This window comes from Pyrgilauda ruficollis, unplaced genomic scaffold (genome assembly GCF_017590135.1).
Source record: "Pyrgilauda ruficollis isolate IOZ18807 unplaced genomic scaffold, ASM1759013v1 scaffold30, whole genome shotgun sequence".
In the NCBI taxonomy this organism is placed as follows: domain Eukaryota; kingdom Metazoa; phylum Chordata; class Aves; order Passeriformes; family Passeridae; genus Pyrgilauda; species Pyrgilauda ruficollis.
This window is the reverse complement of record NW_024524378.1, coordinates 5,073,850-5,087,233: the sequence shown is the minus strand read 5'-3', so window position 1 is coordinate 5,087,233 and position 13,384 is coordinate 5,073,850. Positions and strand designations below refer to the sequence as shown.

The 13,384-nt window shown below is 40.3% G+C and overlaps 1 protein-coding gene across 2 annotated transcripts; it reads left to right on the top strand.

Moving 5' to 3' along the window:
• The first annotated feature begins 1,073 nt into the window (after positions 1–1,073).
• Positions 1,074–9,343, top strand: MRPL15 (mitochondrial ribosomal protein L15). Of its 2 annotated transcripts, XM_041473655.1 has the most exons (6): positions 1,074–1,232; positions 2,109–2,266; positions 4,625–4,790; positions 5,260–5,383; positions 6,617–6,997; positions 8,444–9,343. In XM_041473655.1, the coding sequence occupies exons 1-5, from the start codon at positions 1,134–1,136 to the stop codon at positions 6,952–6,954; spliced, it is 885 nt and encodes a 294-aa protein (XP_041329589.1). In that variant the 5' UTR covers positions 1,074–1,133; the 3' UTR covers positions 6,955–6,997; positions 8,444–9,343. The 2 variants fall into 2 exon arrangements, with proteins under 2 accessions (XP_041329589.1, XP_041329588.1); XM_041473654.1 differs by having other exon boundaries at positions 6,617–9,343.
• The last annotated feature ends 4,041 nt before the right edge of the window (positions 9,344–13,384 follow it).

Sequence of the window (13,384 nt, the reverse complement as noted above, 5' to 3'; positions counted from 1 at the left end):
TCAGCTTCCACAATGGGAGCTGTCCTCTCTGCTCGGTAACTCCACAATGGCAGCTTTTACAATTCAGTTTTTCACTGCACTGAACCTGCAACCCACACACCCTTCCCACCACACCAATACACCGAAGGAAGCTGCTGTATGGATTTCCACTAATAACACATTTAAATTTAACAGACTGAAATAATAGATGTGATCAAGTACAGCAGCAGCACTAGGAACGTCTCTGTCTTGGTCTTGACTGCAGTAATTTTCTTCCCAGCATTTGCTGAGGGGCTCAGCTTGGGATTTGTGCTGAACACAGCAAGGGTAATACAGAGATGTTTTTGTTATTGCTCAGCAGGGCTTACACAGAGCCAAAGCCTTTTCTGCTTTTCACATTGCCATGCTCTTGAGAAGACTGGGAATGCATAGGAGGATGGGAGGAGACACAGCCAGGACAGGTGACCTCAATCACCAAAGGATATTCCAGACCTTATGGCATCATGCTCAGTATATAAAGTGGGGGGAAGAGGGAGAAGGAGGTGGGGGGGATGTTTTGGGTGATGGTGTTTGTCTTCCTGAGTAACCATTAAACGTGGTGAAGCCCTGCTCTCCTGGAGATGGCTGACCACCTGCCTACCCATGGTAAAAAGTGGATTAATTCCTTCTTTTGCTTTGCTTGGATGCGCAGCTTTTGCTTTCCCTAGTAATCTGTCTTAACCCACGAGTTTTGTACCTTTTATCCTTCCAGTTCTCTCCCCGACGCCAGTGGTGGGGGTGAGCCTGTGTGAGGCTCGCCTGCTGGCCGGGGTTAAGCCGGGGAATTTCCACCTCAGTGGATATTTCCAGTACCTGCAGGGGGGCAGCTGAGCAAGGCTCGGCGCACCACGGGCCAGCCGGGGTTAGATGCAGCCCGATGGTTTTAGAGACTCGGCTTGGGAACACTCGGCTGAGGGCTCAGTAAAACAGCAGGAGCTGGAAAGCGAAACACCACGGGCGCCCCGTTCCCAACCATTGGAATTCTGAAACACCGGGCCCGCCCGCCGCCGCCTGCGCGACACCGCTGCCAACGCGCGGCAGGTGCGCTTTGCGGCGCTGCCGTAAAGCGCCGCGGCCGGGCGCGCTCCCCGCGGGCGCCCTTGGAGAGAGCGGCCATGAGCGGGAGCGGCGCGAACCGGGCCCTGGAGCTGCTGCGATCGCTGCCCAGGGTCAGCCTGGCCAACTTAAGGCCCAACCCCGGCTCCAAAAAGCGGGTGAGTGCCTGCGGCCTGCCGGGTGGGCCGTGGCGGCAGGGCTGTGCCCCGTCGCGGTGTGGTTTGCCCCAGGGCTGGCAGAAGGACACGGCCCTGGCACGGCCGGGAGAGCGGCCTGGCCAGAGCAGGCGTGGAAAGGCAGAGGAGAGGGTGGCACTGCTGTGTGTGTGTGTGTTGGCCCGCCGCTTGCCCTTTGCGAGCCGTGTGGCCGATGTGTGTGGCCATCCCCACAGAGCTGGGCGATGGCTGGTGCTGGCTGAGCCTCAGGGCATTGCTGGGGCTGGACGGGAATGGTAAAAGGCTTCGAACTCCAGGTGTTTATGGGATGGAGTAATATGTTTGGAAATGGACGGTTAGAAGGTGTACAGAGAAAAGGCATGTGCTGCCAGCTGACATTCTTGTTAGTGTTTCTCGAAAACAAACCTGTGATGTCTCCTTATAAAGTGGTAGAGAAATTACAAAAAGAAACTGAGGAGAAATTCTTGTGGTTTGGGGGGAATATTAGTGAACAGGGAGATGAAGTTCAAAGGCTGAAACCATAGGAACAGGGAAAGGAACAACAAGCAGCACTCCCCTAAAAGTGCTGAAGACTACTGAATAGTATGGAATTCATGTGCAGTTTTGTGCCAGACTCAACCATCCCTGCCACCAAAGGCAGCTGATTTATCCCCAGACTATTTGTGATGCCAGCCTAAAGCTGTGCTCTGCAAAAATCACATTAACTGCTTTTCTATTTTTCCACTTAGAAAACATCTATAACTTAATTTTTCCTCAAGAATGAGCATTTTGCTCAGATGTTTATGTCTCTGAAATCTAATTTTTGTAGGTACTGGCCTCTGCAGTAGTTGTCTAAATGTATCACTGATTGTTTTGAAGGAAAGAAGACGAGGCCGTGGAAGGTACGGAGGTAGGAAGTGTGGCCGAGGTCACAAAGGAGAAAGGCAAAGAGGGAATCGGCCCCGACTGGGCTTTGAGGGTGGCCAAACTCCATTCTACTTGGCCATACCAAAATATGGATTTAATGAGGGACATAGGTAAGTTTCTAAATGTTTACTTGAAAATTAGTCATTGTCTGCATTTCTTGATCTTTCTCCTGAAGCAAGAATCCAGGATGCCAAAACAGGCCTAACTGAAAAGTTCAGCTTCCCAAATTCCTCTCTGGTTATTAGCTACTTTATCAGAAGAATCTCCCATTTCTTGTGAGATTATTCTTTTAATTAATTATTTCCTGTTTTACACATCTGCTTATTTACTCTCTTCTCCTCATAATCCTTCATGTGTACCAGACTACCTTTCCTCTTCCAGCTGAGTGAATTTCTCCTCTGAAACTATTCCTTCATTCCTGCCTGTTTTTATTTTTGCTTCATAACCCAGTGAACTGACTGGGAAGAGTCCCAGTGACTGGAGTGAGGATGTTTGGCATGGAAGTGTAATCCAAAGCCTTGCTTTGTTGTTTCTCCTCACTTCATTCACCAGAAGCTCTGATCTGGTGCCAGCAAACAATTCTGCTTCTCTTCGTGCTTCTACCTTTTCAGCCCTCTGACACTGGTGTTTGTTTGTCTGTGCCCTCCCTGTTATGGCTAGGATCCTAACAAGCTCTTTAATACCAAATCTGCTGGAAGAAGCATTAAATCACCTTTCTCCATTGTTCTCCTTGGGCATTTTGTCTTGTTTAATGCTTCTGTCCTTTTTTCACATTGTGCTTGTTTGTGTTGTGTCCTTATTCCACCTTTTTAATGTTTAAGGTTATTCTTCTAACATTTCTTCAGTCACTGCTCTTACCTGGAGAGGTGTGTGTCAGTATTTTCTAATTTTCCTTCACTTATATTGATAATTAAAAATTTTTTCATTAAAATTAATCAAAATTTTTTGAAAGCTGGGTTTGTTTAATCAGATAGCGTTTGTGTTACCTGGGCCAGCAACCATTTTTTGCTTTTTGATCTGGTCTTGCAAACTTCTGTGTCCATACAATGCTGTTACAGGCAGTAGTAACAAAAGCCTGCTACAGTGAGCAGACAGTTCAAGGATGAAAAGATAATGTGTATTTGTGAATTGTTAGACCTGATTTAATGTTCCATTTCCTGATACCACTTCATCAAACAGCTGAGCGCTTTTATATTTCCATTCTTAATGCATGCAGTAGAACTTACAGACTTGTCCCAGTTTAAGGGTTTCCTCTGAATCTTAATAGTTTTGAAATGTGACTCAAATTCTATTTCCAGGTACTGTTATTTCCTCCTGTTTGCTAAATTATTGTAAGAGTAAACAAGAAGCACTTTCAATAGCTGAAGGCAGAGTGTAAATCCACAGTCCTGCAAAGGAAATGCTGCAGAATGCAGACACTCAGCTTCTTATGGTGATAGTGGTCAAAAGTTCATAAATAACCAACAGCAAAAATCCAGCCTCCTGCAGTGACAAGAAATTATTAGGATCTTGCTGTTTTAACAACATCTGACAGCATGTGAAAGCAAAAAAAAAAGTACTCTGGAGTTTCAATGTTTGCAAAACTTCAGTGTCAGGCTGCTGTAAATGTTCCTGTGGCGAGCACTGAAGTGCACTCGAGTGGCTGTTGAGGTGGAGGGAGCACATGAACAATGTCTCTGCCTGTTTATTTGCACCTCACTCCTCCTTCTGTCTCCACTTGAACCCTTTCTCTGTAAGGGGCTGTCTGACAGCACAAATTCTTGTTGCTTGTCCTTTGTACGTGGCTTGCCAGTAGCAGAGATCAGCTGCTTCTCAGTTTGTGAGCTGCCACTCAGAGCCTTGCAATAGGAGCCATCAAATGGATTGTAGGAGGATTTTTGGGTATCAGCATAAGGGGTGTGCATAGACAGGAATAGACTCCGGCACTGGAAAACTCTGCTAGGGATTGGTTTGTATGGTAAAGTTAAAACTTGAGTACAAAAGCAGGTTCTGATGAAGCCAGTGGCTGTTGACAAGAGATTCTAGCTCCCTTTGGGGAATGTGGGTTAATGCATATTTTCCCAATATTTCTCTTGCTTGATGATGTTTTTAGGGAGATTCCTTTCAATACTTTGAGATGTCGGGTACAGTGGTAATGGATGAGAAAATCTTGTTGTATGTAAGCTATGCGCGTGCAGAATTTTGCTGATAGTCTTTGACTGCGTTTGTATGGGAGGAGATGTTTGGTTTTTTGACAGTCTTATCAGTGAAGCACCCAAGGTGGATTCACTTTGAAAGTGGTAGTTGTTTACAGTCTTGTTAGTTTGCCAAGAAATGTTGACACTGTCATGGCTTAGTATTTTTTTGGTTTAGGAGTAGATAAAAAACAGAATATCTCGGTTGACCAGTTGCTGTTAAAACTTCAGTTTTGTAAATTTCTCATTGTTTTGTTTGGGTGGTTTGGTTTTTTTTTGTCTTTCTCTCCCCAGCCTCAGACGTCAGTACCAGCCTCTGAGTCTTCAGAGGCTGCAGTACCTGATTGATTTGGGCAGAGTTGACCCCACGCAGCCGATTGACTTAACTCAGCTCACTAACGCCAGAGGTGTGACTGTGCAGCCTCTCAAGAGAGATTACGGCGTCCAGCTGGTGGAGGAGGTATGCAGACAACACACTTGCTACTTCAGGCTTTCAGGTTGTCATTCCCATGGTTTGGAAGCATCTTTGATTCTCCAAGTTAGTTTGCTGTGGGACTTTTGTGGATCATAAAGCCACTAGAGGGCACTGTGTGTCAGCAAAAAAAGAAAGAACTCGGGAGGATGACTTCATACCCAAGGGACTGTAGAAATCAGAGTTAAGGAGTACATAACAAAATGCTGAAGAGGTATTTTACAACAGAAAACTGAAATGTACTGAAAAAAATGTATTAATATTTTGGGAATTGGAAGGTTTTTTTATTCAGCCCAAGTGACTGAGAGCAACTTGGTTACCTAACTTTGTGCGGGGAACAGACAATTCATAATATTTTTGCAGGATTTAATGTTCCTTACAAGTTTTCAGAGAAGAATAAATGTTTGTCTTAAAATACTCATTTTAATGTTACTGTAATATGTGTTGAAATTTACAGGGTGCTGATATTTTTGCAGCAAAAGTAAATATTGAAGTGCAGAGGGCATCTGAATTAGCAATTGCAGCCATAGAAAAAAATGGAGGCGTAGTAACAACATCGTTCTATGACCCAAGGAGCTTGGGTAAGAACTTGTTTTAATTTCTGCCTTTTTTCTTTTTTTTTGGATGTGCAAAGATGAAATGATCCAAATCAAAGTTTCACACACAATTCTTAGTGGAAGGTCATCAGTTTCTAAAAGTTTCAAAACCAGTTACATGTATGTTTATAGAATTCTAGAATACTTTGGGTTGGAAAGGACCTTAAAGATCATCTAGTTCCAGCCCCCAATGAGGAATGATAATGCATCCTCAATTTTGCCTTTTTTAACCATTCACCTGTTTAGCCCTTCCAGTGTTAGCAGTTGTATACCAATCAACCAGTTAAGGAAATCTGAATAGCTTTGTAAATCGAGGAACTAAAAATATTGTTTTGCTGAATTTTTGTCTTCTGTTTCCCATGTTTAATAGCACTAAGAAAACTCAGGAAAAAATAGATTTAAAAAACACTGTGGATGTTTACATTTTTAATTTAAAATGCTTTTCCACTTAAAGTGAGGAAGTAAGTTACAGAAGCTCAGAATCATTCCAGTTAAAATGGCTATTGTTTTCAGAACACTTTCACTGAAGAATGAGGCTTTGCTTTGCTTGAGGCTGCATCCTGCCTAACATTCATTCATGCAGTTTTTATTGACAATAATGCAGCTTTCATGTGTGAATGAGGCTGAGAAGGAGAGGAATAGACATTTTTAGTGTGCAAAATATGTTACCCTGGGCTGATACAAGTTCTGGGATTTTTTTCATTCCACAAACTAATAAAAATAATAAGATTAAAAGGTTCTTGAATATAATTTGTCAAAATCAGTAAAATTTGAGGAAGAGAAGGTAATCCCACAAAGGACTAAATAGGTGCATGTTTATTCAAAATACTTAACAGAAGCACTAAATTTGACATTAGTTGGTACACTGTGTAAATAGCCGTGAAAATGCATCGCTTCAAACCTGGAAATAATAATTTAAATAAGTTCAGTTATGGTTATCTTTCCCAGATAGTCATTCTAAATGTATTAGAAGTAGCAACTCCTCCAGACTGGCATTATAAATATCAGTTAAAGCAGAGTTTTTTGTGTGGTTAAGTGAACCTTGCAAACCATTATCTGATTCTGAACAAGAATATTCTTGAGATTCAATTTTTTGTTTGGTCCTTTTTGATGTGAATGTAGTAACTATTTTAGTGCAAAATAAGAAGATGTCATTTAAGGTCTTTAAATCTCTGTTATTAAGTGCAGTCACTAATCTTCTCTCATGTTTGCCCACAGAAATTTTGTGCAAGCCAGTAGTATTTTTCCTGCGTGGCAAACCTATCCCAAAGCGAATGCTTCCACCTGAAGACCTCGTCCGTTACTACACAGATCCCAGGAATCGGGGCTACCTGGCAGATCCATCTAAGGTTGCAGAAGCCAGGCTGGAACTTGCCAAGAAATATGGCTATGTCTTACCAGACATAACTAAGGATGAACTCTTTAAGATGTTAAGTGCACGCAAGGATCCTAGACAGATATTTTTTGGTCTTGCTCCAGGATGGATCGTAAACCTGGCAGACAAGAAAATTCTGAAACCAACTGATGAGAGTCTGTTGAAATACTACAGCTCATGAATTCAGGACTGGACACAATTGCAGGTGTACAGGAAACATCTGGGTATGAAATAATGGGTAGAAGTGGTGTGTGTTTGTTTGTTTTTAAGATTCCTATTATACTAGAAAAAAACATTTTTTTCTTCATGTAATCTTCTGGTGTAGCTCTCAACTTTTTTATTGTCATAATAGAGTGTATCAGAAGTCTTAACATTTGAAAACAGTGTGGAGTCTGACCTAAAGTGTGGGTCTGGGCACTTTCTCTTCCAGTGGTTTGCCAGTTATTTTTTTCAGACAAAAGGTTTCGGTTTTGCATTTGTTTCAGAGGATAATTCCAAAGAGTCATTTGACCTAATAATTAGTTGATATTTCCCCCTCTCAGTTTAAAATCGGAAACATGACTCTACAAAACCAAAATTAGTTTGCCAGTCGTATTGCATAAAATTTCTAGATAAAAGTTCTAGAAAATGTATCTTGAATAGCTCTTTTGGTTGGGGAAAAATAAAAAGAACCAGAAATTAAAAAGTACTAAAGATTGCACTAAGCTCTTCCATTTCATAGCTATATTTTGGATTTTGCCATTGCCATCAATAGCACTAGAGCTTGAGAGATCTTGATTTTTCTATTTCTTCATATACAATTGAGGAGGACAGAGTGTGCAGTTTAACATAACTTTCTGCCTAAATTTGGGGCTGAGGGGGGGAAGATAGCTGTCTTAATTCAATGGCTTTTATTATTCAGAATTTAAAACTTGTCCTGGCACAAATGTAATCTTATTAATGAAAAATGCATAGCAGAATCCAGAGTCAGTGAATGACAGTGACAGCAGATTATGAAGGATGGGGATGCAGTGGACAAAGTACTCAGTCAGAAGTCAGTTTTCAGCTTGATCACAGATTGCATGTGTGACAGTGGACAAATTAATTTAAATATTGTGAAAAGTTATGAGCAAATTGTGTTTATGGGAGGCAGCATTTTAATCACACCAGCTTGATTAAGTCTTGAAAAATATTCTTCAAAAAAGGTTTGTTTTATCAGTCTCTCCAGAATACTGCATTATTACTATGCAGGAGTATTGTAGGTTTTGTGTGGAAGCACTGGGCATTGTGTGAGCTGGGCATTTGAAACTGTGAACCAGACGGTAAAGAAGGATGAGAGAGGAGACCAAGATGATGGATCAGAATGTGCTCTGACTGCTTGGAGGTTCATGAGCTGCTTCATATTTATGTGGTTTAATGGAAGCTGAATTTGGCTTTAAAATAGTCATAATTTGATTATAAGAATGCAGGAAACAGTTGAGGAGAACAGAACATGAGATGTCATCTTGCTTTCCAGTTTTGATGTGCCTTTGGAAATGCTACTTAGAGTTTCCTGTAGCTGCCAGACCATCCCATCTCATAGGGAAAGTCCTCTGTGTGCTAGAATCTCCTCTTTCTCCTGTGTAACATCTGTATTTTGCTGGTATACCTCAATGGGGAAGGATTTAAGAAAAATCTTCTATTTCTTTCAGACAGTAAAATGAAGTGGATGAATTTTTGTTGGTGTTTGTCAACGAGCGCAGATTTTTCCTTCACTCAACAACCTGCCTTATCAATTAATATGACCATCTGTAATCACAGAACAAAATAAAACAAGTCTTCTCATTCTGATGAAATAATCTGAAATCAAGAGATTAAGAATAAAAAATCGCTAAATTTTGAAAACTTGCTCTTCAGCTTCTATTGTTCCTTGTTAATGTGTGTTAAATGCTATCAGTAATGGTCATTCCCCTGGCTTGGGGTTTAAGTCTAGGTGAAACGTAGCAAAACAACAGCAATATAAAATTGGACTCTGAATAGCAGGAATTTTGTTTTAGTGGCATTAACATTCATATTTTATAAGGTGTCCAACACTTTTTTGGCACGTTAAGAGTAATACTGTGTGCCAGAAAAAGTACAGTTGGTGTTAACTTGAATGTGAAGTAAATAACTTTCTCACTTTAGATGTATCCTGTTCTGCATCCTGATGATTGTTGGTTTGGAACCTTAAATGACAAGCAATACTTTTTTCTTTTTCTTTTTTTTTTTTCCAAGTTTTTGTTATTACAATAACTTTACAATAACAATATTACTACTGCCTCCATTTGGGAAGGAGTTGGAGAGGGGGAAGAGTATTTATTGCCTTCCCTTATTTGTGCCATAATGTTTCTGTTTTTATGAATCAATTCACAATTGTATTTTGTGGAGGTGGTGGTACTCAACAGGAAAGCTACTTAACTGGAAGTGAAGAAGGAAGTTAGTCATATTAGTGAAGACCAGAAGACAAAAGTGTTTATGTATCATTGTGTATTTTGGGGAGGAGAAGACGGGGGAAGGCAAGTTTGTTTCCATTTCTGCTCTTTGTATTAAAATGAACAAATTGCTCTCAGCAAGTTTTTTTTCTGAATCTACTTCTTTGATACACACACGCGTGCACACACTGGTTTCTGTAGGTTTCTAAATGGTTTTCAGGTGAAAGGGTAACTTGGATAAAATGATAACAGTGAAAGAAAGAATGAAAACAGGAAACAGATGTCTGGTGACGTTGAGGGATTGGATAGCACTTATTCAGTGAACGATGTCTTAGTCACAAGGCAGCTGTATCCTGGCTCTGATACTACAACGCTACAAATACCTTGGAGCCAAAAAAGCCACGTTCCACAAAATCCGGTCATTCTGCTTTATAAAGGTGATCTTTTATCATCTTCTAGTTGGAGAGGGCAAAAAAGGGCTATATGTTCCTTTATTTTAAATATGCAATGCTTGTCTTTTTTTCTCTCTTCTGTTAACAGTAGCCAGTATTTTGTATCAGTTGTTTGCATTTTTATTTACTAGTGCAAAAAGTCACAAAGCTATAGAGGATTTCCTGTTCATTTTATCTCATCAGGAACACAAGTCTCCTAGCAACCAAATATAGAATTATCAAAAGCACAACTAAGTTATTGACAAGGTTTCTAATAAATCCATAATAAACAGTGTCCCAAAGGACTGTTGTTTATATGTCAGGCTTACTGGGGCAAGACTAAGCCAATGCAGGCATCTAAAGCCATTCTTATTACTTAGGTATGTGGACCGTATTTTCACGTTCATAAGATAAAGAATTGTCTTGGATATCCTGTTTTGACAGGGCTTTTTCATGTGCAACAAGGTGTGACACAGCAAGAAGCACCCAATCTCCTGCAGTGGAAAAGTATTATAGGGTAGCTGAGGAAAAGGAACTTTTGTTTGTGTCACAAAATGCTGAAACCCATGTCAATTTTTATCAGCAACATCATGCTTCTGAATGGCTACTGGAGTAAACTGATTACAGATGTGAGACTGTAATCAAAATAAAGGTCTGTAGACATGTACATACCTTGTTTCATCCTGTGATAATTAGAAATCACGTGTTTCTTGGGAACAGATTCTACTGACTGCAGCCTGTCAATTCTGTACTTACAGGTGGCTGACTGCAGACTCAAAGTAGATTAAAATGTGTTTTCCCTTCTGTCATAGGTATAACAGTGATAACCTGGCTTCGTTATACTTAATATAAAATTTGTGTTTAACAGTCAAAAACTGACTGTACATTCCACTGATTTCCAAAAAGGAATAAATCAAATCAGTGGCCCTGATCTGAATCTTTGCTGGCAGTGTGCCAGCATTGTTTTGGCATAGAAGCATGATTGATGTTGGTCCTCCAGGAAGTCATATAAAAGTGATCAATTAAGAAGATACCTTCTCATTACTGTTTTATTATTTTCTACTATAATTTCTATTTTCTGTTATTTTCTATATTAAAACCTTAAAGGCTAATGTAAAACTAATTTTGCACTGTTTATCACTCACAAGTTCTGTAAGTAATTTGAAATTGTTGCACAAGTCCCATATTTTAAATATTTAACTGTTATGTATATCTAAAACATGCTCTGTATATCCAAAATGTCCCGTTTAATATTCTTTATGCAGCTTTATGTTTTAAAATTTTCTAAAAATGTAATCAGGAATAATTTTACGTAGCTCTCAATCTGCACTTCAGTTTAAGGTTATTGTTTACTCTATGAAAAGAGGGGTCCAAGTGTGACAGGATTCTTGCCCATTAGAGGAAAATAATGAACATTTTCATCTCCTTTATCTCCCACCCAGGTGGCTCCTCTTGGTCTTTTGTAGCAGAAATATGCTGCATTGTCTAAAGAAGGATGGTTTCTCAGTGGAAGCAAACTATCCTCAGATGTATTCTGTCGCCTGTGCTTAATATTCCCTCTGAAGCATCTGCATCTTCCCAAGGTCTCTTCTCACCTTTCCCGTTGTAGTGGTGGGAACTACAGGGCTCGATCATTCTCACAGTGTCATCCTGTCTGGCCCACTCTTGGTTTGAAAATCTGGTTGTTTTATGTGCCTCTGGAGCAGGAAAAGTGTTGATCATTCCTGCATCTGTTTATATGGGGGGGGTTGGGGGGGATTGGCTTGAGTTTCCTGGACTGGTGTTGCTTTTGTTGTTAAAAATGTCAACAGCAATGTTGTTTACTTGTTAACCTTGTAGATTCCAAGCCACTTGCCAAGCAACTTGGAGGGCCCTTTGAGCAGTGGATTTGGTGTTTATCAGTTAATGAACACTCCTAGAAGAGTGCCTGTGCATTAAAATCAGAATTGCACACACCAGATACCAGTATGAAAGGACAGACAATTTTGCATTCAATGGATCGATGCCCTAATCTGTCTCTCCTTGCGCTTCAGCCTCTGTAAGATTCATTCTGTCTCATGGTAGCATTGTCCTGTCTGGGCTTTAGTCTGTAAATATGGGCAGATTAGTCCATATTTAGCTTGAAAATCTGCCATTTTTTCATTCCATGGGCAGGTAATGAGAGCTAGAAGTTTGGACATAGAGTGGCCTATGAAAAATAAGTTGATGTTTAAATTTATGGTAAACTAGTTCTCTAGGGGTTTTTGTGATGCTGGTGTAGTTTGCTCCCTGTGCAGAGAACCCTAAAATAAAAATATAATTTCACTTGATATCTGACAAGGGAGATGCATTTTTTAGTTGAACATAGCTGTGGTTCAGTGCTGTAAAAATTGGAATTCAAGTTCTTTATGCAGTTATTATAGTGAGGTATTGTGTTAACAAATGCAGGTCTGTATTTACATTGCTCACGTGTAAACAGTACTTCAAACTCCTCTCATAGGAGTCTCGCTGCTTCTGTAGTAATGTGATTGATACAGTCGTTATCTAGAGCCTAGAGAAAAGCCATGTTCAGTTTGGAGCAGACATCCAAGCAGTTCGGTGGCACTAGATTCCACTGACTGTGACAGGAGTTGTAACATAGCCCTCTTGTATGCACCCAAAACTTCAGCATCTGAAGCTGACTTGCTCTTTGTTTTCAGTGACCCAAGATGTTTGAAGTTAATGTTGGAATTTCTCCACAGGATCAACATATTGCCAGTGTGTGTTACTGAGCTTTGCCATTGGGAACTTGTGAAACTCAATGTACTAGGTTGTATTTATCTTTGAAAATAAGCATGCTTTTAAAGTTACTTAGTGAAAAAAGGAATCTAGATGATCTATTGGTGCCACAAAAAGTGAGAGACTGGCAATCAGACAGTGTTTTTTTTAAACTATTGGAGACAGCAGTTTCTAGGGGATACAGAATTTGGTGACATCCCCCCTGAATTTCAAGGTGGATGACTCCCAGTTCCCAGCCCTGCACTGATATTTCCACTCAAAATTTGCCTGCCTGCCTTCTTTGACACTTGTGTAATACACGCTGATGTTTGTGCTAGTTCTGGTGTATATGTTACTCTATAAGCAAAGAACAGAAATTAAACTCACCTTCATTTGCAAAAGAAAAATATGGGAATGCAGAATGGTGCCTCTCCTGAGGTGTGTGCTTCACAAGTGCTGCTTGTATTGGCTAGAGAGTGTGACTGAGATGCTTAAACACAGATGTTGTCTCTCTGTTATCTCAGAAGATGCATCCAGTATATCTCATAGGGTTCCCCCTACAGCTACTGTGACAGCTTGTGATGTTCGTATAAAAGACAGATTTGGTAGTGATGTGCTTGGTTTGTGTGCACAGGAAATAATTTATCTCTTTTTTTTTTCTTTCCTGTTTTTTGTTTTGTTTCGTTTTTCTTGTGGGTTTTTTTTTTTTTTTTTTTTTTTTTTTTTTTCTTGGCAAGGCCATTGTGCTTATTGCAGCAGGCCGTCTAAGCATGGGCCATGTACTAGGCTTGAAATTGTTCCAGACAAAATATTATTATACTGGTTTTATGTTGGATTTGGGTGATGTGATGTTGCTACTGCCCTGACTTCTAGGTAAGATGTCTGAGCTAAATGTGACTTTGCTGTTGGCCTTTGTTTTTATTGTTGTTTTTGGAAGGCCCCAGCCCTTCCAAGTTCATCATTAAAGGCAGGTATTTAATGTGTATTACCATAGTGACGATGTGATTGTGTAGTA

Bases quoted from the DNA above. Each gene is read 5' to 3' on its own strand.
- MRPL15 (XM_041473655.1), top strand. From the start codon at position 1,134: ATGAGCGGGAGCGGCGCGAACCGGGCCCTGGAGCTGCTGCGATCGCTG. The intron at 1,233-2,108 runs GTGAGTGCCTGC...ATTGTTTTGAAG, and splicing joins ACCCCGGCTCCAAAAAGCGG to GAAAGAAGACGAGGCCGTGG. The intron at 2,267-4,624 runs GTAAGTTTCTAA...TTCTCTCCCCAG, and splicing joins GGATTTAATGAGGGACATAG to CCTCAGACGTCAGTACCAGC.